The sequence below is a fragment of the Aspergillus nomiae genome (genome assembly GCF_001204775.2).
Source record: "Aspergillus nomiae NRRL 13137 chromosome Unknown contig00158, whole genome shotgun sequence".
Lineage (NCBI taxonomy): Eukaryota > Fungi > Ascomycota > Eurotiomycetes > Eurotiales > Aspergillaceae > Aspergillus > Aspergillus nomiae.
This window is the reverse complement of record NW_015378213.1, coordinates 38,871-61,995: the sequence shown is the minus strand read 5'-3', so window position 1 is coordinate 61,995 and position 23,125 is coordinate 38,871. Positions and strand designations below refer to the sequence as shown.

The 23,125-nt window shown below is 47.7% G+C and overlaps 7 protein-coding genes across 7 annotated transcripts; 3 read left to right on the top strand and 4 right to left on the bottom strand.

Annotated features, from left to right (window-relative positions):
- Positions 1-2,512: 2,512 nt before the first annotated feature.
- On the top strand, positions 2,513-6,458 carry ANOM_007118 (regulator of nonsense transcripts 2; the record flags this gene model as incomplete). Its single annotated transcript, XM_015552374.1, has 7 exons — positions 2,513-4,624; positions 4,688-4,979; positions 5,030-5,187; positions 5,244-5,522; positions 5,583-5,915; positions 5,967-6,108; positions 6,161-6,458. The coding sequence occupies 7 exons, from the start codon at positions 2,513-2,515 to the stop codon at positions 6,262-6,264; spliced, it is 3,420 nt and encodes a 1,139-aa protein (XP_015406334.1). The 3' UTR covers positions 6,265-6,458.
- An 864-nt stretch (positions 6,459-7,322) lies between these two features.
- Positions 7,323-8,429, bottom strand: ANOM_007117 (coiled-coil-helix-coiled-coil-helix domain-containing protein; the record flags this gene model as incomplete). The annotated part of the gene is made up of 3 exons (XM_015552373.1): positions 8,189-8,429; positions 7,711-8,068; positions 7,323-7,617 (listed from the first exon to the last, which is right to left on the bottom strand). The coding sequence occupies exons 1-3, from the start codon at positions 8,382-8,384 to the stop codon at positions 7,323-7,325; spliced, it is 849 nt and encodes a 282-aa protein (XP_015406339.1). The 5' UTR covers positions 8,385-8,429.
- Positions 8,430-9,134: 705 nt separating this feature from the next.
- On the bottom strand, positions 9,135-10,031 carry ANOM_007116 (ankyrin repeat domain-containing protein; the record flags this gene model as incomplete). Its single annotated transcript, XM_015552372.1, has 1 exon — positions 9,135-10,031. One exon carries the CDS (start codon positions 10,029-10,031, stop codon positions 9,135-9,137), a length of 897 nt encoding a protein of 298 aa, XP_015406338.1.
- A 914-nt stretch (positions 10,032-10,945) lies between these two features.
- On the bottom strand, positions 10,946-11,971 carry ANOM_007115 (HET domain-containing protein; the record flags this gene model as incomplete). Its single annotated transcript, XM_015552371.1, has 1 exon — positions 10,946-11,971. One exon carries the CDS (start codon positions 11,969-11,971, stop codon positions 10,946-10,948), a length of 1,026 nt encoding a protein of 341 aa, XP_015406337.1.
- Positions 11,972-13,413: 1,442 nt separating this feature from the next.
- ANOM_007114 (uncharacterized protein) lies at positions 13,414-14,336 on the top strand (the record flags this gene model as incomplete). Its single annotated transcript, XM_015552370.1, has 3 exons — positions 13,414-13,609; positions 13,666-13,795; positions 13,856-14,336. The coding sequence occupies 3 exons, from the start codon at positions 13,414-13,416 to the stop codon at positions 14,334-14,336; spliced, it is 807 nt and encodes a 268-aa protein (XP_015406336.1).
- Positions 14,337-14,467: 131 nt separating this feature from the next.
- ANOM_007113 (Zn(II)2Cys6 transcription factor) lies at positions 14,468-16,037 on the bottom strand (the record flags this gene model as incomplete). Its single annotated transcript, XM_015552369.1, has 4 exons — positions 14,468-15,124; positions 15,188-15,325; positions 15,373-15,924; positions 15,984-16,037. 4 exons carry the CDS (start codon positions 16,035-16,037, stop codon positions 14,468-14,470), a joined length of 1,401 nt encoding a protein of 466 aa, XP_015406343.1.
- A 4,250-nt stretch (positions 16,038-20,287) lies between these two features.
- On the top strand, positions 20,288-22,642 carry ANOM_007112 (putative C6 transcription factor; the record flags this gene model as incomplete). The annotated part of the gene is made up of 4 exons (XM_015552368.1): positions 20,288-20,715; positions 20,766-20,793; positions 20,848-21,366; positions 21,416-22,642. The coding sequence occupies 4 exons, from the start codon at positions 20,288-20,290 to the stop codon at positions 22,640-22,642; spliced, it is 2,202 nt and encodes a 733-aa protein (XP_015406342.1).
- Between the last annotated feature and the right edge of the window lie 483 nt (positions 22,643-23,125).

The window sequence follows — 23,125 nt, the reverse complement described above, 5'->3', positions numbered from 1 at the left end:
GGAACGAAGAACCCCAGATCCCTGGGTCAAAACTACCGACCAGGATTCCTTTCGGATGGCGAGTAGACTTGTACATGAAGAAGATTGTTCTGTGGTGGCTCGTCGTGGGCAGTATTTGCAGGTCTAGCCCAATTCCTTTGGTTGCGCCCAGACTTCAACGTGGAAGACAAGACGATCGTGTTGGCTTTTGCGGATAGTCTCCGGACACCGTGGATGGAGCAAACTGGGATTGCAATGGATGTAGTCCATAGTTGAGCCCAAATTGCTGGGGGGAGATCGTATAATGGCGTTCGGCCAGTGGATACCAATTCATTGCTGATTGCTTGCTACGTAGATCTTTCAGTTGTTAACCAAAACAGGCAGCATCGAACAGTTGATAACCAATTATGAGGTCACTCAGGCGAGATGCGAAGCCAAAGTTCAATTTGGCAGCGAGGTGGTTTCAGCAAGGTGTTCAGGTCTACGTAAATCCCACCATACATGTCCGGTGCAAGGAAAGCAGTCTGCAGGAAATTCTCAGTACCGGCTTCCTGTTGACCTCCGGGCTCACCAGCGGAATACATCGACATCTGGGCCATGGTATGTTGTCGGTATTCGCCTCTGAACTTTGCCATGCCGTATATCCTTGATGTTCGCAGAAGCTTGAGCCATGGAGTCATCACTTAGCTTGAATGGTGCACACTCGGGTTTGATGAAGTTGGAGCTTTATACGATGACCCATTCCACAAAAGATGACTTGAGCATGGTAGACTGGATTGGATTTGGGTGATGTGGCGATCTGAATATCTGGAGGTATGTCGTTATAATTACTGATTCGGGTATAGCGCCAGGTGACATTATCTCGACCGACGGGAGGCAAGCATGACTTCATGGTGATTTTGCAACTGATCTCCTCAACAATGATACATGGGGTTTCGAAAGACAACTGACAGTTGACTTATCCTCTCGCCCGATATATGATTTCGATTCAGTCGGCCTGAGCGTCAATAAATCTCCAGGTTCGCCACAACGTATGACATGGCATGTCACTGTTACGCAGTGACGACGAGAGCCATATAACCAGTATCCTCGCAGACCCGTAACGTGGGTTTTACGCTTTGATATATTTGCCTTTACTGAAGTGTTGCAGCTTAGCTCCAAAAAAGTGATCGGTGCCCTCAAAGCAAAGCCTCTAAAGATTACAGTTACCATTTGCCATACTTCACTATCAACGTACAACCATTCACCTGGCCAGGTTCTACTTTACTACTAGTAGTTCCCCAAGATGTCATCTGCAGGTCAGAAAGAAGAAATTCCCCAAACTCACCGAACCATCCTGCTTCCTGGGAAACCAACTACCAAACCTTATGCAAACGACCAGGAAGCACTGCCGAGAGCTTCCGATGTCGATCGAGATAGTCGAACTTCGAGCGAGGGGTGGAAGCCAATGATTGATCGACGCCAGAGCTGGAATGAAGAGGACAGGAAGCATGAGCTTCAGGCCTGGCTGTTGGGAGTGGAAGAAGGGAAGGAGACTGGCTTCACCGAATCGTCGCACGAAGTCTAATGAATGAATGAATGAATGAATGAATGACGGAATAACTGATGATTGAAGGTGCAATGGACCAGATCATGAAACCTGTCTAACTTGATATGGGATTATGATTAGGTGGATAGGATCCAACTGACAGCGGGCTGTTTCGGATTTTGTTCGCGTTTTCTCCTTGAACCAATGCTTCTTTCCCCCTCATGTCTAGTGTTTATTGATGTATGCCTAACAAATTGATTAATAGCAATAGGTTCACCAAGACCTCGGTTCGGTAATGGATCTACAGTGATATATCTTGGAGCCTTAGTCGTGTAGGTCGGAATATCAGTACGTAGTGGACAATGGAGAAGGAGAGAAGAATTAATTATGGTACTGGCACAGATCAGAAAGGTTTATAATATTCAGATAGCAAAAGGTCATAAGAAAGAAAGTGGAAACGATTGGGTTCAAAAGTAGTTCAAGGCAGGACATAAGAGTAGGTAGTTCTTCTAGACCCGCGCGGAAAACCGCGGTGTGGATTGGTCAGGAAACTAGCAACAGGACCGCCTTCGGCTCCCACTTTCGCCGCCGCAGTGTCTCCGACACAGCTTTTCTTAAAAGCACCTCAACCCTGGCGCACGGTGACAGAAAGCTCAAGACGTTGCGCAGCGCTCGGTCCCAACGTGCTTCACCAATGTGGCGTTCAAGTCACTTATGCGCTTTCCTTTCCGACTCTTTGAAAGGACCCCACGATAGTTAATCGACACTGCGGGATTACTGTGCGGACAACAAACGGCAGTAAGAGATGGATCGTCAAAGGAAGCGTGTGTACCCCGCACCCTGTCTTCAACTCTCATTTACCATGTACACGTTTTGTTTCTAACTAAGGTTCTTGTTCTAGGGGAGCTTCGCGATCTCAATGAGAGAGCTTGGGCTGGTGAGAGTGGTAATGACGTCCCAATACAATGTCCCGCACAACAAGTTCCAATCTAACCGCCCAACCGCATGAAAACAGATATCTTTCCAGTTGGCAGATCCCTTGATTCAGCGTTGAAGAAAAACACCGCTTTTATCAAGCGTCTACGCACCGGAGTTAATGCTTCCGCCCAGCAGACCTTCCTGGCCGATATCCGCACTCTGTCGCTCCATAAATATCTCTCAGAAATCATATCCGCTTGCTATGAAGGGCTTTGTAAATTGAAATCGCCTGGGGAAATTGCCACAGGCGTGGAAATCACGAGCGCACTGCACCAGAGGTTCGGACCGGCCGAGTTCACGAGACAAATTGGATGGCTACTGGGTCGAGGACTTAGCACACCGGACAAGGGACAGTTGAAAGCGCTCAGCCAGGAGGTGCGCGAACGCGAAGAAAAGGAACGGTTATCCCGACATCGAGTTTTGCTGAGAGTGGTTACGGAACTCTGGTTGGTTGGTGTACTCAGGACGCTGGACGATATCGAACGACCGGAGGATCTGGGTGCCAAGGGCAAAGAGGGTGTCGTTGGGATAGGTGGAAAGGCGTCAGAAAACCCAGTCAAAGCCAAGGCCCCGTCGGCCGTCCGAGACAGTGATAAGGAAGCAGAGCCGTTTCCCCTGGAAGTGTTGAAGGACCTATTGGGCCATGACCGTGACCACACCAATCTGCCACTCGCCGTTTTGTTTGTCAAGAGCTTCAGTTGGGATATTCTCGGAGCGAAGACTGTCGACGAAGGAAGGAAAACCGTAGAGGCTGATGGAGCGACGACCCCTGCGGAGGTCACGAATGGCGAGGAGGGCGCGGGAGATGTGACGGCAGCTGAAAATGACCCTCCTCTCACCCCAGAGAAGACACAGGCTCGCTTCAAGAGCATCCTGAATCGGTACCTGGAAGACGTCAAGGCGCATGTGGTTCGTGACCAAAGAGCACTGGCAGCCCAGAGTCGCCGTAACGCTGAGGCTTATGTCAAGAGTGGTGAAATCTTTGAGGACCGCCAGGCCAACTTTGAGAAACAAAGCAAATCTTTGGAAAAGTTGGTTGCCAACACGCAGGTCTTGTGTGAGGCATTGGGAGCGGAAATGCCCGCATTAGCTGAGCAGGAATCTGCCGACCCTGCGTCAAGTGGAGGCATCGGGCTTGTGAAAACGTCCGAGTACCTACGCGGCCAGGGTGAAGGTGCCGGTATCTGGGAAGACGAAGAAGAGAGGCGCTTTTATGAGAACCTGGTTGACCTCAAAGGCAAGGTTCCAGCCGTTCTCCTGGAGGACGGTAAGAAGAAGAAGACCGACTCCGATGAAGCAGGGAAAAAGAAAGACGGTGAGGATTCGGACAAGTCTGAACCGGCCCCGGCCCAGACATCAGAAGACAGGGCTGCTGCGGATGCAGACGATCAGTCTATGGCCATTGCAAGCAAAACTGTTGGAGCCCAAGTCGATGCACTGTTGGCTAAGCTCCCCGATTTGCAGACGAAGGATCACGTTGATCAGTTAGCCCTCGACTTCTGCTTTCTCAACTCCAAAGCATCTAGAAATAGGCTCATTAAGGCTGTGTCGGATGTGCCGAAGGGGCGTATCGATCTTTTACCCTTGTACTCGCGCCTGGTGGCCACTCTGGGGCAGTATTTACCAGATATACCGCAGGGATTGATTACTTATCTGGACGAAGAGTTCCGAAGCCTTCAACGCCGCAAGTCCAAAGAGTTTCTGGGGCAGGTTCGTATGAGCAATGTGCGCTATCTCGCAGAGTTGACCAAGTTCGGAGTGGTCCCGGAGCATATTATTTTCCACTGTTTCAAGGTCTCACTTGACGACTTCTCACGCATGAATATTGAAATCATTGGTTATCTCTTAGAGAACTGTGGACGGTATCTGCTTCGCAACCCCGAGACTTCCCCCCGAATGGCCTCATTTTTGGAAACTCTTGGGAGAAAGAAAACTGTTCAGCATCTGGGTCAACAAGAACGAATGATCATTGAAAATGCGGTTTACTACGTTGATCCTCCACCCCGGCCTGCCATTCAACAGAAAGAGCGTACTCCTATGGAGTCTTACATCAGGAGGCTTATCTATTTGGATATGAACAAGCGCAATTATACCAGGATATTGAAGTCAATTCGAAAACTGCATTGGGAGGAACAAGAAGTAAGAAATCCGTTGGAGTTGGTGTTTTTTTCTCTCAATAAAGGTTACTAATACCGCTTCCAGGTTGTTGATATTATAGAGCGTGTATTCAGCAAACCCGTGAAGGTAAAATATGGCAATATCCACCTTCTAGCGATCCTGGTCAGCGCTCTGTATAGATATCACCAGGATTTCGTTATTGGCATCGTCGACAACGTCCTCGAGCAAATCACATTGGGCCTTGAGCAGAACGACTTCAAGTTCAACCAGAAGCGCGTCGCCGAGGTCAAGTACCTCGGAGAGTTGTATAACTATAAAATGATCGACTCTCCTGTTATTTTTGATACCTTGTACAGGATTGTTACTTTTGGTCATGGTAAGCCAAAGCGAGCATCAAATAGTATCCCAATACTAATGATGATACAGAGGGCGGCACACCGGTTCCGGGGAAACTGAACCCGTTAGATTTACCAGATGACTTTTTCCGAGTTCGCTTGGTTTGCACTCTCCTGGATACCTGTGGTCACTGCTTTGACCGTGGCTCGGCTAAAAAGAAGTTGGACTTCTTCTTGACGTTCTTCCAGGTAATAACCGTTGCCAAGCGCTTCTCGATTGGATATGTTATTAATTGATCATGTAGTACTACATGACGACAAAAGATCCACTGCCCATGGACATTGACTTCCTTGTCCAAGATACATTCTCTATGACTCGTCCTCAGTGGAAGTTAGTCACCGACCTGGAAGAGGCCACCCGTGTCTTCGGCGAGGCTGTAGCTCAGAACTACAAAACACAAGATGCCGAGAGGCCTGCAGAGCCAGATGATGACGATGCGGAAAGTAGCTCATCTGATGACGGCTTCGAGGATGATGTCATGCCCGAGGTGGACGAGGACGGGGAGTCCAGCGACGAAGCTGAAGTGAGTTTTAGATACGTTGCATATAGACTCAAATTAGTTGTGCTGACAAATGTCTCGTAGGCATCGGGGCCCAATGCCGAACAAAACGGTGATAGTGACTCGGAAGACGAACAAATCTTCGTTACACGCCAAGAGGAGGAACGAGACCCTGAAGCCGAAGCCGAGTTCGATCGCGAGTTTGAAAAAATGATGGCAGAGAGCATGGATTCCCGAAAGTTCGAGCGTAAGGGCGTATTCGATATACCTCTTCCCATGAAACGAGCTCCTCGGGATGCGGCAGGTGAAAGTGCTCCCGAGACTAGCCAGCCGCAGCCACAGCCACAGCCGAAGCCCCTGCCCCAGCCCAGTACGATGGCTTTCTCCTTGATGACTAAAAAGGGCAACAAGCAACAGGTTTGCCTATTCATGTTCGTATATAAAGAACCGCCTGCTGACTGAGACTAGACTCGTACCATCGACCTGCCGTCTGACTCTAGTTTTGCAGTTGCCATGAGAAGTCAACAGCAAGCTGATCGAGAAGAACAACAACGGATCAAGAACCTGGTGCTTAATTATGAGATGTCCAATGAGGCGGAAACTGCCGAGGGTGAGACAATCTTGTAATGTACAACTGCTACTCATTGCTAACCTACACCCAGCACTCGAGAAACGTTCCCCTCGCGACTCCAGAGTTGATAAGTCTGGCGGCAATCGGACGGCATTTCGTTCTCGCAAGTTGCAGCTGAGCGACGTGAACTGGTAAACTGGCCGAAGGAATTCTAATCCACTATACGAAAGGGTACCGAGTCACCGACTTCATCAGTACAAGGTACCTTGATGCGCTCTTTTTTGCACCAGCCGCAGACCTCCCGCGCGGTACCTCCTGACAAGTCACCGCATATTCATGTCTGGTGAAAGACACAACGTCGAAGCTCATCTGGAACCCATATTTACAAGAATACAAGTTTATTCTTAAGGGCCCAAATATGTCTTGTGCATGTCAACCCAGTCTTGCACTTGTTCTGAGACACTTGCCCAGGAAGAATTGATGCAGGATTCAACTCACTGTTATACAACTCTCTGACAACAGAAAGGACAACGCCATGAGACTGTGACGAGATGTGTTATGATCATCTGCACGACTTCCCTATTGCGACGCTGCATGAGCTCGGCAATGTGGATAAGTGACTGGGACCTTGCTGAACTTTATAAGGATCGATTTAAAATTGCCACAGAGATCCAACAATTTGCATGGAAAATTGCTAATGATGATAATGCCATGTTGTTTCTTCTTAACCCTAAGATCCGTACCACGTGAACTGCAACTATCCTGTAAACATTCATCACAGCCGAGACGCTCAACAAGCAATGTAACCAAGCATACTGCGGAGTAGAAAGCAGACTCTATTTCTATCAGGACTCTTTCCGAAAGGCCACAGCGTACAAGTACAATAAGTTACATGGTGAAGGGGGAAAAACACAAGGCAAAAGTGGGAATGGATGCTGAGACTTCAAACGCAAAAAGAAAAAGGAAGACAACATAGGGAAGAACAATAGAAGAGAGATGACGTGAGATAGCTTTATAAATAGGACACGACAGAGAAACAAACTGGGGAAGGTGGAAAAAGGGTATATAGTACAAAAGAATACACACAGCCTCCAACCAATCCCAAAATATTCCTCGCGGACCCAGAGCAGTTCAGATCTAGCCTCATGAAACTTTTTAAAATTTTATCCACCGAGATAATCCAAAAGATCCGACTCTGTTCCGTTGGCCCATGTCACGCATTTTCAACACACCCATGTGAGTTGCGCATTGCTTTATTTCTCGGACGGAGTCTCGTTCTTGCTTTCCGAGTCGTGCCAAGCCTTGGGAAGCAAGTCGTCGCTCTCAGGGAGCTCGCCCTTCTCGGAGAGCTCTGACTTCACCTGGGCGGTAGTCTCCTTCGCGCGGGCACGCTTCTCCTCGGGATGCGAAGCCGCATCAACCTCGGTGGCTAGGGGCGCAGCGTTCTGGGCCTCACCCTCGGGGGCGGGAGCAGGAGCACCCTCCTCATCGTCCTCAAGCTCAGCGCCGTAGACCTCGGGATACTTGCGGAAACAGTCTTGCATGCCCCTGTGATGATTACCCAAACGTTAGCTCCACAATAACCCTCAATGGAGAAAAAAGGCTACACCGAAATGGGTCCAGGTCCAGGTTCAAACGCACTTAAACTTCTCAATACAGTCCATGCCCTTAGGCTCCTCCTCAGAGTACACGAAGCAGCTGAACGCAGCCTTGAACTCCTCTCCGCAAGGGCCGTGAGCCATTCCGCCCAGGCAGGGGCAGTCCCAGTTGATCTCGCCCGTTTCGGGGTTGAAGGCAGCTTCCTGGCCGGCCTCCTCTTCGAGCTCCTGGGGCGACTTCAAGGCGCCCTCGCCGAGAGAGAGCTCTTGTGCTGGGGCTTGTTCGGCATGGGGCTTGGGGGCGGCGGATTCCCGTTCTTCGCGGATCCGGGGCTTAATGGAGTCGAGGGTGGGGAGGGGTTCTTCGGCGGAGTTTTTCTTAAGCTGGGAGTTGAGGGAGACTGGGGGTTGTTGTTAGTTGCGATGCTGATTGATTGAAAAAAAATTGTTGTGTATAGGATTCGGAGGAGCAAGGCAGAGGTAGTTTAACCCGGGGAAATTTCCTCGTGGGTTCAACGTACAGGAAGGATTCTCTGCGAACACATTGCTCGTGTTATAGTAGTAGATCGCGCCAGCGGCCAATCCCAGTCGTACAGCGGTGTTCTTCCAACTCCTCGGTTTGGACTCGGCGGGAGCGGTGCTTATCAATCGTCTGCTTGCCGGGCCACGGGCGACGGCCGGCGCGCGGAGGAGGGCTCTAGAGGCGGGACGGAACATGGCGGGAGAAAAGAGTGTATGAGAGGAGTAGAGGTAAGAGAGGTAGGACCGGGGTTGGAAGTCACAACAACAACATGAAAGGGAAATGCGAAGGCGACTAGAGCAGATCGGCCAGAACCGCCGGAGAAAGTCGATGTGGAGGAGTTCGTGATGTTGGTGGCCTCAGGCCAGAACTTGCTACTTTGGGATTGGCCGGTCACGGGTTGCAGTGGGCCAATCATATTTAGGCCGATGCCGATGGTATCAAAATCAATGAAGGTGTCAATCACTCTGTGCCTGTCCGCAAAACCCCTGAATTAAGTTATTCGGGCTGAATACGGGGCCAATGTAGTGGTATTTTGTTTATTGGAGCTACTTAGAATCGGAATACGATTTACATTGACGACTTTAGACTTGGCCATTATCAGATATAGTATTGTTGCATTTTCCAATCTATGAAGTACCAATCTATGAAGTATGAATACAATACACCAGAGTAAACAATGTCATTATTTGTCTGACACCCACGACATAGGCCTCAAATCTATTCAACTGAATAAATGCCTTGGGGGAATGGTGGTGTTGCTCCAAATCTTCGTATGCTTCATTGCTTCCTTTGCTCCCCGTACTAGATCAAACATCCACCACTGGTTTCATGTCCACCTAGGTTAATCTTAGACAATTCACTCAAGCTTTCCCATATTTCTCCTACCCTCATTAGTTGTTCATATGACTTTACCGGTAAGATGTTAAACATTCTAGCACAGCGTGCTAGGTCTGCCTCACCGTCGCGAATCCCGAAGACAACTTCACATCCTCTCGAGCTTTAAGGAGCTCCACCATTTCAATATCTTCTCGATCCACTGCAATATCCAGCATGGTTCGACCATTGTCGCCTTCCCAACCTGCATCAATCCCGTTCTTGGTCAACAGCTGCTTTGCAATACTCCTGTAGCCTTTAGAGTATGTGTACAACAACACGCTCTGTCCGTTTTCGATTTGAAAATTAACATTCTCAACTCCGTTAATTAGAATCTCCATAACCTCCTCACGGCCGTTGCATGCGGCGCATTTGAAGGCCAGGGCAACCGCACTCTCTAATTGCTCCTTCGGACTGTACTCTACCAGCAGCTTTACAATAGCTGCACGCCCCATCGTGGCTGCCGTTGAAAGCGGACACAATTGTGGTGCCTTCTTCCTGTCATAGCTATATTGGCGAATGGGATCAATGCCACCATGTGCCAACAGCAGTTTTACCATGGCTTTATCTCCAGTGATAACAACTTGTTCAAGTGGGGTTACCCCGTATGTGTTCGGTATATCTGGCTCCAAGTCTTTTCGCCCTAGGAGTAGTTTCACCATCTTTCCGTATCCTCGATTCGCTGCTATCCACAACGGAGTGCAGCCTTGTTTATCGCAACTATTAACGGGAATGGCGCTGTTTTGTTTGAGACGTTCTACTGCCATGTCCCTTAACGCCGGGTCGGGTTCGATTTTTGAATCAGCGAGTAAGTGTAGAACCATTTTTCCAGCCACAGATAAATGTTGAGATGTCAAGTGGCCTGTAATATCAGGATAGGCAACTAATAACGATGTGAGATCCTCAGGGCCGAGATAATCTACTATATAGTAGAGAACTTCTCGTGGAATACGCGCGAGAGTGGCCATGGGATATGGTTCGAACGAACTATGGGGATGTATGTACATCGAGCGAATAGTTCACTGATTTCAGAGAGAAGACCGCGGAATGGAAAGTGCAGTAATTTCAAGCTGGGTTTATTGGTCGAGTCCTACAGACGGAACGAGTCAATTATGTGTGAGTGCTTCTTCCGTCTTTTATACGTTGACTCTCCACTAGGTAGGAGGTTATTGTACTCTCAATCTCAGTCTTGGGTTTTTGTCACAACAATGCCCTTTCGTTCCTTTTTCTTCTGAGTATAGTACAATTGACCCTTTTCCAGAGAGTGTTTCAACTTTCAGCCTTCGAGAATCAACAAAACAATGATGCCATTGTTTGGAGTGTCTCCAGGACAAATTGTATTACCCTTTTGAGGCTGACGGAACTTTCTATCTTGTGTTCGGCTATATGGTTCTGTCTTCCAGGGTACGTCAAACATGCCCACAAAATCCCTAGCCTTAAACCAGAGTGACCGTTGTTGCGCTGATGGTTCGCCATAGCTTTTCGTACGCCCTGGATCTCCGTATTTCGTGAAACACTCCCACTCGCTCATAGGTGTGTACTTCTCCATCGACTTGCCGTAGGCAAAGATAGTAGCTTTCGGTTTTATTAATACCAGTACGCTTATCGCAGACGTGAAGAATATAGAGGGGTATATTTTCTACCGTCGATCCTGCACTTGGCCAGAAATCATAGCCTATCATGAAATAACCCTGCAGGCGACTTTCGCCCATGTGCAGTGAATTCCAAAGGGGATTTCCACTAGTTGGAATCAGTTTTCCTTTGACCGTCAGCGACGCTGACTGGAGCCCACCAAAACAGCCCTCATCAGTTGGATGAAGTGGCGTGCAACTGTGAGATACATATGAGAGTCTCAGGCAATAGTCTTGTATGTTTTTCTCGTTCATTTCGAAAGTGACTGCATAACTGACGGACGCCCAGGACCATGAGGCGCCTGCCAAGTCGGTCTCGCATGAACTCTCAACCTTGAATCGTACCATATTAGGTCCTGGCAAAGGGTGCTTCGCCACAAGCCCGCTATATAAGTATCGTTGGCCCTCAATGAGTGCATTCTTTTGGCAATTCCTGCTAATGCAGGTAGTCTATCGGCTGTATGGGATAGATTGCGACTGCTGTACTCGCTCACAATCTCATTCCAGCAGAGGTTGAAGTCCCTTGTATTGGCAGATTCGGAAAATGCGATTTTGAGACTCATTTGTTCTTGCAAGTGAAGACATTGACATGCAACTTGTTCGTTACATTCCCACATCATCTCCCGTTGAGAGAAGTAGAGGATGCGATGCGATAACATGCGCTCCTGATACGCCCATGCTCGCATAAAAAGAGGCTCACGATCCCGTCTCGTGTTCATGTCGAGCATAGGGGCACGAGCAAAGACACGAATTGGGTGACCGCCGCTCGTGCTGAAGATTTCCTTTCCACGGGCCCATTCATCATCGGATATAGAGTACAGACCCGCTTGAGGGTCTGGCGCAGCACTGGCCGCCAAGGTGATGTAAGCGTTATGATATATTTCAGCCATACGTGGACAATGCTCACGCCAGTCTTCACTGTCGTTCTGCACGATACACAGTGAGTCAATCCACAAATACCGAACGCCAAACTGTCTCGTAAGAAGTGCAGCATGCTGAAAAGTGAGGGGAAGTGTGTCCCACGCGATATCCTGTTGGAATTGCGACAGTGTTTCTTTCGTTAGTTGAACCGGACTTCCCTTTGGTCCCCAGCAATAACTGAGGCAAATGTACCGTCCCATTTCGTCAGGTGCACCTCTATAGAGCCTCAGCTTCAGAGGGTGGTCAGGACTCGCGTCGATCTCAAGCACTCGTGATGGTAACGGGGTGTTTTCCGCGAGATGGCATTTGGGGTGTTGCTTAGTGCAGGTGTCCAACCATTGAGATACCTCGGACATTGCAGCGTCGGTTGGTGTACTTTCCACTGCATGTCGTCTCACATCAACCCGTCCCAACTCACGGAATCTGTCCAACTCGGGATGGTAATTTCCTGAACATTAGTTGGTCACAGAGAACTACTGGGATAGTGGGGACAATACCATCTAAGGTGTATAGTTGTAGCTCGAGCCTTGCACCACAGCTTTTGCAGAACCACAGGACGGAGTTGACTTGTTGAACCCATACGAAGTCAAGAAGGTCGAAGCCGCGGCAAGAGCATCCTTTTGAGGCGCGGGCAAAACTGAAGACTTGCTGAAGGATTCTGCACAGGATACACCCAGTGAGCTTCGCTGATTGTTCGACGGCGCTCTCACTCACGAAATCCCTTTGACAAATCTTGCAGCTTCTGCCCATCCAACCTCGGAGTTTCAGATCAAACGGGCTTTCATGATATCTGCCGAACAAATGTTTATAATGCATAGCTTACCCAGGACGACCTGATTGTGGATGAGCTTCTAATGGAAGCATGGAGTTTGAAGAAAGCGGTGAACTCAATTTATGAGCAGTTCAGCCTCGTAGGCGACTCGGATTTAATCGAAGATCTGCATACTCAGCCACCACTAACAACCAATCACGATGCAATAAACTAGGCGGAGTACATCAAGTAGTTAAGCAGGCACTGGTGATGTTGATTTAGACAAGGAATTTCCTTCTTCGGTTGGCCACGGCTTTGGACGTCATCGTATCAGCGATTTTAAAGAATAAGGCTGAAGACGACATGCAGGTTCACGCAGGATCCAGCCCTGATCAGGTGACTGCTTGGATCAAAACTGTCTACCAGCCCTAATCTCAGAATTCGAATGTTGAGTAGTGATCCCTGGCTATGAGGCCGAAGGCTTTTTTTCGAGCAGTTCTCTTATCAAGATCTGGCCTTTTAATGGTAGTTGTCATGTAACCTGTGGACTTGCCATGTACACACAGCTCGACCCAGCAAACAATACGGATAGGACTTGTGTGTTATGCTGTCTCCTGCTGACGTTATTCCAGGGTATCAAAAAGGTTCAGATTGTCCAATGTCTCCAAGGTTCGTGCTTCACTCCATGCAAATAGTTCCAAGTGACAACTGGAGGCCTCGTATAGTCTGTGGACGTTGATTGGCGCGCGAACTGAACAGGCGCTAATCCCAAATGGGTCAGCTGTCGCGAGGGCTCCACTGCGCCTCACATCTATATTCTTTTCTCTGGCTCAGCAGGAGTTGAGAGAGGGGACAGATGTGGATATAAAAGGGTGTCTGGAAGCATGTCTACGCTGATCTTCATCACTCAGTTCGGTGTTCCAATTCCTAATACTGAACCCATCTTTATATGAACAATCTCGGTTTCTCCTTTATACACACCTTATACACACCCAACAAGTGCCACACCTCTTCTATATAGAATATAGAAAGAAAGACTATCGAAATATGCCAATCCCAGCCTTCTCCACAGACAAGCGCCACATTGCCATTGCTGAGGTGGTCATCTTCTCTCTCATCCAAATCATCCAATGTACCACCCGGTTTCTGCAGGAGTGGAAATACTGGCATCATAACAAGCGAAAATCCGTTCCTCGCTGTATTTTCTACTCCTGGTATGGCTTGATCGGATTAGTGGCACAACGTAAGTGACATCCTGGTGATAATCGTGTTGTACCCACGCTGACCCTAGAACGCCAGTTCGAATTGCCGGGTCCGGAATGGTGCTCTCAGGCTCCAAGGACAAGAAAGTGATTATGACAGAAGCAATCCTGCAAGGAATTGGCCTTTCGCCATTATTGTTTGAAGTGAGCCTCGTAATGCTAAGGAGGTTAGTTGCTCCCCTTCCCCTTTGTATTGATTCACTGTCTAACAACCGTGCTTGTTATAGTGGACAAACAGGTAGAACCGGCCCTGGAAACTCCAGATATCCCAAGACCATCCGCTTCCTACTCCATTTCTTCCGATTCCCCGTGTTCTTCGGTATAGTCTTGATTGTGGTGGGAGAGAGTGCCGCCGTCTATGCATGCAAAGTGGTTGGATCTGTTTTGCTCGTTCTCATCTTTGCGTTCGGATGTGGACTGTTTGGCTGGATAGCCGTGGCTTATCGCTCCATCCTCCCCAGAGCTGGCCACCGCTGCGTCCTGCTGGTCCTGGCGGCGCTTCCTTTCTTTGTTGTGAGGATCGCGTATATGTTGTTGGCGCAGTATGGGCCGCAAAGGTTCGACCCTGCTAATGGCGATGAGAGTGTTATGGTTGGAATGGGGTTATTGATGGAGATTCTGATTATGATTATTTTGTTGTCGGCCCGGGCAGTGGCAGAGCCGATTCGGGGAGGACTTGACAGTGATGTTGAAGAGGCCCGGGCATAGATTGTTGTTGATCAGCGGCGAAGACACATGGTGTCCTTATATACCTTATTTACTTTTGAGCCATGAGAATATGAAACATAAATGTATGGTGCTTTGTGAAAAAAAGCTACGATATTAATAGCAGCAGATATTCACCGTTCGTAATTCTGCGGCAGCATAACTTTATAAGTTCTCGAAAGCCGCTGTAACCAACCCTGAACCCACAGCTTCGTGGGAGGGTCCGCAAACTCATTAACCACAAGCAAGGGAAATCCCAATCGAGAGGGACCCAGAATCCCCTGAGCGTTGAATTCGACCGACATGCAGATCTGGTCCCGGTAGTACACAACCATAGCCGCATGTTCACCGGGGTAACGACACGCTCCCAGAATGGCATGAATAATCACCATATAGGAATAATACGCGGCAAAGATGGTTCCAGTGTCGACATCGGTGAATGAGTACACTATTGGATACAAGGTGTCGCCCATCGACGAGAGGACTTCGGTTGGAAGAGGCGCCGTATGGCGGAACTTGTCATACCAAGTGGTTAATTTGGTTTGCATATCGAGGGCGTCGTTTAGAAGCTCAGATGCCTTCAACAGCGTCGTTTCGTGCGCTGGATCGGCTTCTCGGAGCTCGAAGAACTGGTGGATGAAGCACGGTATGGTTGTGTAGAGAGCAAAGAGCTCCTCTACTTGCGCGTAGAAAGAGGTGGGAAAGGTAGAGTCGAACTGTTGCTTCATCACGGATTGCCAATCGCTAGACGTGAGAAAACATTTCTCCTTTGAAAATAAAGAGTGCATGATCTTTCGTTGGTCAGTATACAGTGTTTATATGACGGTAGTAGTGAACATGCGCGAGGATCATACAATTAACCCACGAGAGGCCTTGAGCAAGGTATGATCGAGCTCGGTCTGGTAGCTGTCACAGCCTCTAAACCTAACAAGTCGACTTAACCCGTCGGCGTGTTTCATCCAGGATGTGGAGTCGTGTGCATTGGTGAAGAGCTTGAGAGTGTTAGACCAGCTGCAAGGCGAGGCTATGGATAACTCACCTCATAGAAGCATTGAAGCAGAACGGCACATAGGATCTCTGATGAGAGACTTTCCATTGAATTATACAGAGATCGCTGGAGCCTGTTCAGAGCTTCGACATATGTGGACTTGGCATAAATGATAGCCTGGTTATTTCCCGTCATCATGCCAATATGATGTGCAACGAAACATCTGATGGAGGAATCCAGGGTTCTGTTTCTTCCATATATAGTGGGAAGGAAGGTAAACCAGCGAGATGTTGTATAGGTTGAGGAGGCAGGAAATGGCTGAGAGACATCACCAATTAAGATATCCAGACTCTGCATTATATTTGTGTCTGCAGACCTCAACCACAATGAACTGGCCCTCCGAACTAGGGTTTGCTGCATAGCCTGACTGGCTGTTCCTGAGCTGATGTCTACGAGATGCGTGTCATCCACCGCTGGTTTCGACCCCAGACGCCGTCTGGAGCGATGCGGCTTCCCCGCGACAAACTTGAAGCCTCGGTCATATCCGGGGCAGGGTCTTCCGTATTTCGCACATTTCGCGCATCCAGGGAGCCCCTCGTCACACTATTATTCCAATATCAGTCATCAATGCAGCGGCGGCTTCAGAGTATCGAAAGACCGACCTTTACACGACGCTGCACACAGAGTAAGCAGCCAGTACTTCGAGGCACGCCCATTTCCAGGAATCTTGAGATAGAAACCTGGGAGAACCATATCGCTCGTTCTTGACGAGATATAAATACGAGGCAAGAAGCCAATCAATGGCTGACTTTATTTCATTCCGCTGTGATTCTTAGTCAGCAGGAGCAATTTGACCTATTTGGGTATTCTTACTACATAGATGTATTAAGCCAGTACCTTGGGAATGAAACAACAATAGGGTGGAAAGAAGGCTCAAACATTAGATTGATAGGGTAGCCCACTTGCACCTCTTCGGGCATGACATGTGGACAACCAACGGTTCAAGTTATCCATAGGCGCTTTCCAATGGGAGGTCAGTATATCGGAGCTTTGATATTAGGCCCTTAATTTTGAAAGACATCTGCTATTACGGGTATCATAGCACTGTCATCCCCATTCTCTGCATTTTCTTCTGTGTCTGCGAGGAGTCGTTCGCGCTGCAATCGCCACATTCACCATTTCGAGGTTGTACAGGTGTGCCTCAACGAAGATATGCTCCAAAAATCTTGTAAGTCAACCGTCCATAAGAGGCTCGTTATAAATAAATCTAGACTAGTCAAGTTGAATATTAAAGTAGTCTTGCGTTAAATAGATCATCTCAGCCATTGAGGTGGCGTCAACGGCCAGAAGATTAATCTTATTCAAATACAGTATACATAGTCGCCATTAATTCCATAAGACGAATCTAGTATGTTGAGGCTAAGTTTGTCAAAGTCAGCCCTCACAACTGAAGTAAAGGATTGATTGAGTTATTGCGTAGCACGGTCATATTCTTGGAAGTATATATCACACACAGCATGAAAACATGCTTTGAATGGAAACTTAGCCAAGTACAATACTTTTCGTGAGCTTTATTGGAATTGTCTGTTTGCGAACCCTAAGTATCATTCCTGAAAAGTCCATATACACCCGCATATGTTGGCTACATCCTTTTCATTGATAGCGAAGAGCAGCCCGTAAATGATGACGAGGCATTTATACCGAGAATGATCCCAATGTAACATAAAGAACTTGCGCCAAAATGATATATCTTATGACTAGATGTATACAAATGCAAGGAAAGATAATCTTCTCCCCACAGATACTCAAGGCATTTACAAACAGTGGGTATATCGTGAAATGATATGAGATATTGTAATCAGAAACTTAGGCAGAAATGATACGCCATTAAAGTGTAAAAGAGGGAGAGAGCAAACAAAAAGAGCGCCAGGGAAGAATTTCGAAAAGGTTTACCCATAGATAATCAGTAAGTATTCAAAGATTATTGAACTTGAAACACTAAACTGGACCTCTACTTAAGTATCATTGGAATAAGAAATAGGTTAGGAGCTCACAAATGAAATAATACCTTCTTTCTTCTACATTAATTGACCATCCTAGGAAGCTCCCTCAGGATTCAGGTGTTGTGTGGTCTTGTGCTGCGCAAGTTTTGCACTTAGGCCTGTCTGCATCCATCTTTATCTGTCGTGATCGGCAAAATGGGATATATGGGCAGATATCTGCTTGCGATTCGGTATGACCACACACTGGAAACTTGTACACCAGTTCTAGACACATTGCGAACGCTATGATTAGTTATTCCAGACTACTCAGGTTGGTTATCAAGGCTGTGGGATGTGGTAAAATCAGGCCATATACCCTTTAGCAGAAACAGGGTGATCTGAAGCTGACAATGGTTTGGATTTTTCTCTCTTGCCACTATAACGAGCTACATAACAGATCAAAACCGCATCGCAATATTAGGATAAATTGTAATCTGTCGCTTAGTTAGTCTTTGAACTGTAAGTCTCAGTTCTAGAGTAGAATAATAGGTTAGACCAAGGGGTTTTATATATACAGGCTGATGTATGTGGCCTGGGAATTATCCGCAGGGTGCCTAAGAGCTTTAAGTGACTCCTTTATAGTGTTGACCAAGAGATAGTCCCAAAAGGAATTTTCCTTGTCGCTGTCTCTGGTTATTGGCATATTATTGGAAAACCCCTCAGTAGTGAACCTAACTTGGTATACTCAGCGTACTCCCGGTCGTGCCTGGTACAGATATAGATAAAGATGTGATATAGGATGTATCCCCGTAGGCATTACCCATCTTAGGTTAAATCTCCTGCCTGTCTTGATATCCAAGCGGAATTTATCAAACTCATAAGGCGGGCTATGGGTTTCCTGAGCGGCACATCCCTTGAGTTCCTACGGTACAGAGCGTTGGCCACGTAACAAAGCCAAACTAGCTCCGGAAAATCTCGGTATCTCACTATAAATGGTCAAGGTAGATTTAGATTCCAACACGAACAGAGTCATTTGCCAAGAGTGGGAACCCTAGAGAACCTAATCGGAAAATTATTGTTTTGCGGCGATGTCGATGATGGGACCTCAGTAAGAACTATCCGGAATGAGCCTGAGCAAATTGCAAGGGAGCACTATTCTCAATACTATATAATATTGCGTAGGTTCCCCGGCGCCAACTAGCTAAACTATGCAAATCCCTATGGTCTCTTGAAATCATCGCGCCAGATCAACCCGAGGAAGTAAGAGAGATCTGCACGCCTGGAAAATGTTGATTACGTTGCTACGCTACGGTAGAATTACCGTGACATGAAGGCAGTACTTATGTGAAAAAGAGCGGGACCCATACGTCCAATTTTACGGCAATTGAACGAAAGGCAATCGATTCTGCCGAAAGGAATGGCAGCCTGTATAGTAGAATTCTAGAGCCACTAGTAATGTAGATTATGGAGAAGTCGATCGATCGCCCCACTACCGAGATTATCCGAGCAAAACAAACATCTTGAACTTGTAGAATAATATTGCTGGTAAAACAACTAGTCACATTTTTACGAGAGAACCAGCGAACTCAATTGGGCTTTAACTTCCCACAGTCAGCGACTGGGTCGTGACTTGCAACACTTGCAACCTGGGAATTTGTATACCGTGGAGTATTCGTTAGCCCACCTCCTCACCGACGACTGATCTGCTCGATGCGTCTATACCCACAGAGTCAAGCAACCTTGTACCGCGTATTTGTTCTTGCTCTTGAGCGGGAGAGCTGAATTTCACTGTGGGTACATGCAGGTATAAAATAATAGTCACCTGGGCCCATGTTGCTTTTGCCTTCATTGAGTTAGGGATTCGTTCTCCTTTCAGCGATGACGATCAATTACCCCCTGTATCTTGCATGAAGTTCTACTCCATACCTATATTGTGGATCATCCACAGAATGTGTCTTGGATGATCATGCTGTTTCTGAGCTGGTGCTAGCATTTTGCTTTAGGTGCTGGAACCCTGGAAACTTATAAATAACGCGACTCCTGCCCAGTAAATGATTCATGTGTGTATTCCCCTCACACTTTCATCCGCACAACGAGTAATTTGCCATTTCTCTCCAGATTATCAATTGTTACCGCCCAGCTTGTTGGTATGTTCACTTAAAATGCACCTCTGTTTTTCGACTGGATTGCAATATACTGATCGAAAGAAATATAATACCAGCCACCAAAATGCATTTCCAGCTCGCAACCTCTCTTCTGATCTTGGCTTCCACAGGTCTATCCTCAGCCCAAGAAACCAAGTACACCGTGGGTTATTGCCGAAATCACAATGAACTCCAGCCGGGAACTGGTAACTACCCGATTATCTATGGAGAAGAGGAGAAACAAATTTGTGAAAACGGCGGTGGGATGTTCTGCGGTGAAGATTCATGCGTTATCCAGATAGATCAAGTAGAGAAGTTTCAGAACAGCTGCAAACAAGCCGAGTCTGGCTACCAACCGCAGATCTTATCTGGATCCAAATCTCTCGAAGAGGCGAAGGCGGCAGCATTCTGCCTCTAAATTCCTGGGGCTATCTGTACCTAGTTAGCTGTTTGTCATGAATTGAGCCGAATCGCAGAACTCAAAAAAACAAAAACAAAATTGCCCACCAAGGTTAGTTTTCTACATAGCCACTGCAGCCTTCTATTGGATGTCAAAGGAGTGTAAGCGAAGGCTGCGTGTGACGAGAAGATGTGAGTGAGGGGAACGAGGATCTCGCCAGATTGTTTGGATGTCTCTTTTGTTTGATCTGTTTGTCTGAGAAAGATAAATGATCGGGAGATGGAGACGCCCGAAAGGACGTTCTCGAACGGCTGTAAAAGCCCGAGATGTCTCACACGTATCGTCCGTGGGTTATGTCACAACAAATCTTCACCCCTAACAGTGTTATCGGTCCTTGCTAGAGTGGGATTCTCAATCGCCCGGCGAATACACCGGAAATAATGTCGACGCAGGAGTCCACGACTACCTATTCTCAGGCGGGGGAGTTCCCGCGATCCGCTACGAGGCCACCACGGGTCCTTTCTTGCGTGCTGTGCCAGCAGCGCAAGGTCAGGTGTAATCGTGAATTTCCGTGTTTCAACTGCACCAGAGCTGGCGTCCAGTGCATTCCTGCTGCTGGTGCGCGCCAGCGGCGTCGTAGGTTCCCCGAGCGAGAGTTGCTGGAGCGTCTGCGGCGCTATGAGGCCCTGCTCCGTCAGAACAATATCCCATTCGACCCGCTGCACGCACCTGCTGCAGAAAGCCCGTGTCAAAGCGAGCATCCCAGAGGATCTAGAACCCCGGGAAAAATAGTAGAGTCCACTGTGGGGACGGATCAGCTGTCAAGCGAGAAGAAAACAGTAAAGTGTGAATATTCAAACGAGGCCAAGTGAGGCTTGCCCTAGAAATACATACTCCTAAATGGCTGACCCCCTTCAGAAATTTCTGGTTTCTCATGAATCAAATGGTATGCATATAAACACCAGTGGGTTGATGTTCCACTGACAATGCGAAAAAAAAGTCTTTAAATCCTAGTGATGGGGAGGACAATGATGGGGACGACACCGATGGAAACGATAGCAACCACCCCCAGGTCGATCTGCGGGAGACTGTGGTTAAAAAGACGTGGGATCAGGTATATCAGGGCAATGAGCAAGACTTTCTATTTGGTTCATGTAGCACAAATGTCGATATCTCAACTCTGCACCCAGATCAGGTCCAGATTTTCCGGCTGTGGCAGGTTTACTTGGACAATGTGAACCCTTTGCTTAAAGTTACTCACACTCCCACTCTGCAACCTCGCATTATCGATGCTGCGGGCGACGTGGCAAATATCAGTCCGACATTGGAAGCAATAATGTTCAGTATATATTGCGTATCCATAATGAGCCTTGGCGAAGACGAATGCCATGCCATTTTTCGGACACCGAGGGAGAATCTTCTGAAAAAGTACCAATTCGCATGCCAACAAGCTCTACTGAAATGTGGGGTTTTCCGTACCAGTAGTGTTGAGTGCCTGGCAGCATTATATTTGTACCTGGTAAGCGCACCAAGTGGCGATCTTGCCTAAACCCTTCTAATTCTCACAGGTCTCAGTCAGACCTAGTACAGACCCTAGATCTGTATCCTCAATGCTTAGTATTGCTATCCGCATCGCACAACGTATGGGTCTGGACAACGAGGCAACCAATGCCAGATGCACTGCTCTCGAGGGCGAAATGCGTCGAAGGCTGTGGTGGTCGCTAACTATTTTCGACCATCGTATCTCCGAGGTTACAGACTACAAGACCACCATACTTATTCCCACTTGGGACTGTAGGGCTCCCTTGAACGTGAATGACTTCGACATCCGGCCCGAAATGAAAGTATTGCCACAAGGTCACGATGAACCCACCGAGGCTCTTTTCACTGTCGTACGCAGCCAAGTGAGCGACTTCATGCGCCGCAGCGCTTTCCATCTCGACTTTACGAACCCTTCCTTGAAGGCTATCGTTAAAGATACCCCGTACGGCGGTGGTTCAGAAGGAGATAGGCAGCTAGCCTTTGAGCAGATGATAGAGGATAGATACCTCAGATTATGCAATCCAGAGAACCCGCTTCACTTCATGACTATATGGACGACGCGAGGCCAACTTGCCAAGAACCGCCTCCTGGAATATTATTCGAGATATGCTTCCGTGCCGCAGACAGATGAGCAGCGCAATATCGCTATTTCCTACGCTTTAAGCGTCATTGAGTGCGATACAAAGCTTATGACCTCTCCTCTAACGAAGGGGTATCTTTGGCTTACAGAGTTCCACTTCCCGTTTCCCGCATATATTTATATTCTGAAAGACTTGCGAAAGAGGCCAACGGTGGAGCACGCAGACAGGATTTGGAAGACTATGAACGATAACTGCGAAGCTCGTTCCAAGGAAATTCAAATGGTCAATCGATTCTTTGACTTCTTCGGTAAAATTGTGCTCGAGGCCTGGGAGGCGCGTGAGGCGGTATACAGACAGGTAAACAAGCCACTTCAGCCGCCCGGGTTTGTATTAAGGATCAAAGAGGTCGCGCAGACGATGGCAGGTACACTAGGAAGCAACTCAAGACAGTCCAAGGGCGGATTGAATACGAACACGGGCCATTTGTCAATGACTATGCCGACTGACTTTGGTAGCCATGACTTTCTGTACGGTATGGAAGGTTACGGGCTTCTAAACCCGGAGTTCAGGGGCTATCCTGATATACCTGGACAGGTGACAATGGACGCCGAAGTGAACCAGTCAGATTGGACAACAATAGACTGGTATCCGACGCAGGCTCATAACTGGTAAGACTGCGGCTGGAGGGGAATTTTAACCTGTTTACCTAGTGGCAAATATCACTACCATATAATGACTAGTCAAGCGAGCAATTGTGTATAGTATGCACGATCTTCTTCGAACACTATGCTTAATTTATCAAGACCCTGCTCCTCGAAATTCTGTGGAATCATGCAGAATAGAACTGCTGCTACTCCAGTCTCACTCCAACTCCTAGAATTCGCCAAGTACATAGTGACCAAAAGACGTCTGAGCTAGACTGTGCAGCAGTAGCACATGATTATAACCTTGGTATTAATAAAAGTGTAATCAACTTGACAGTGTACGCCTGTTTCTGTATAAATATATTAGACACAGATTATTAACTACAAGGCACACCAAAGTAGTTAAGTATAAAGCCAATGTCTTTGAAATAAACATAGTAAGTGTGTTAAAACTGCGGACATAGCTAAGGATATGTGCTGTTGGAGCGAAGAAAATTGATTCCCCAACAAC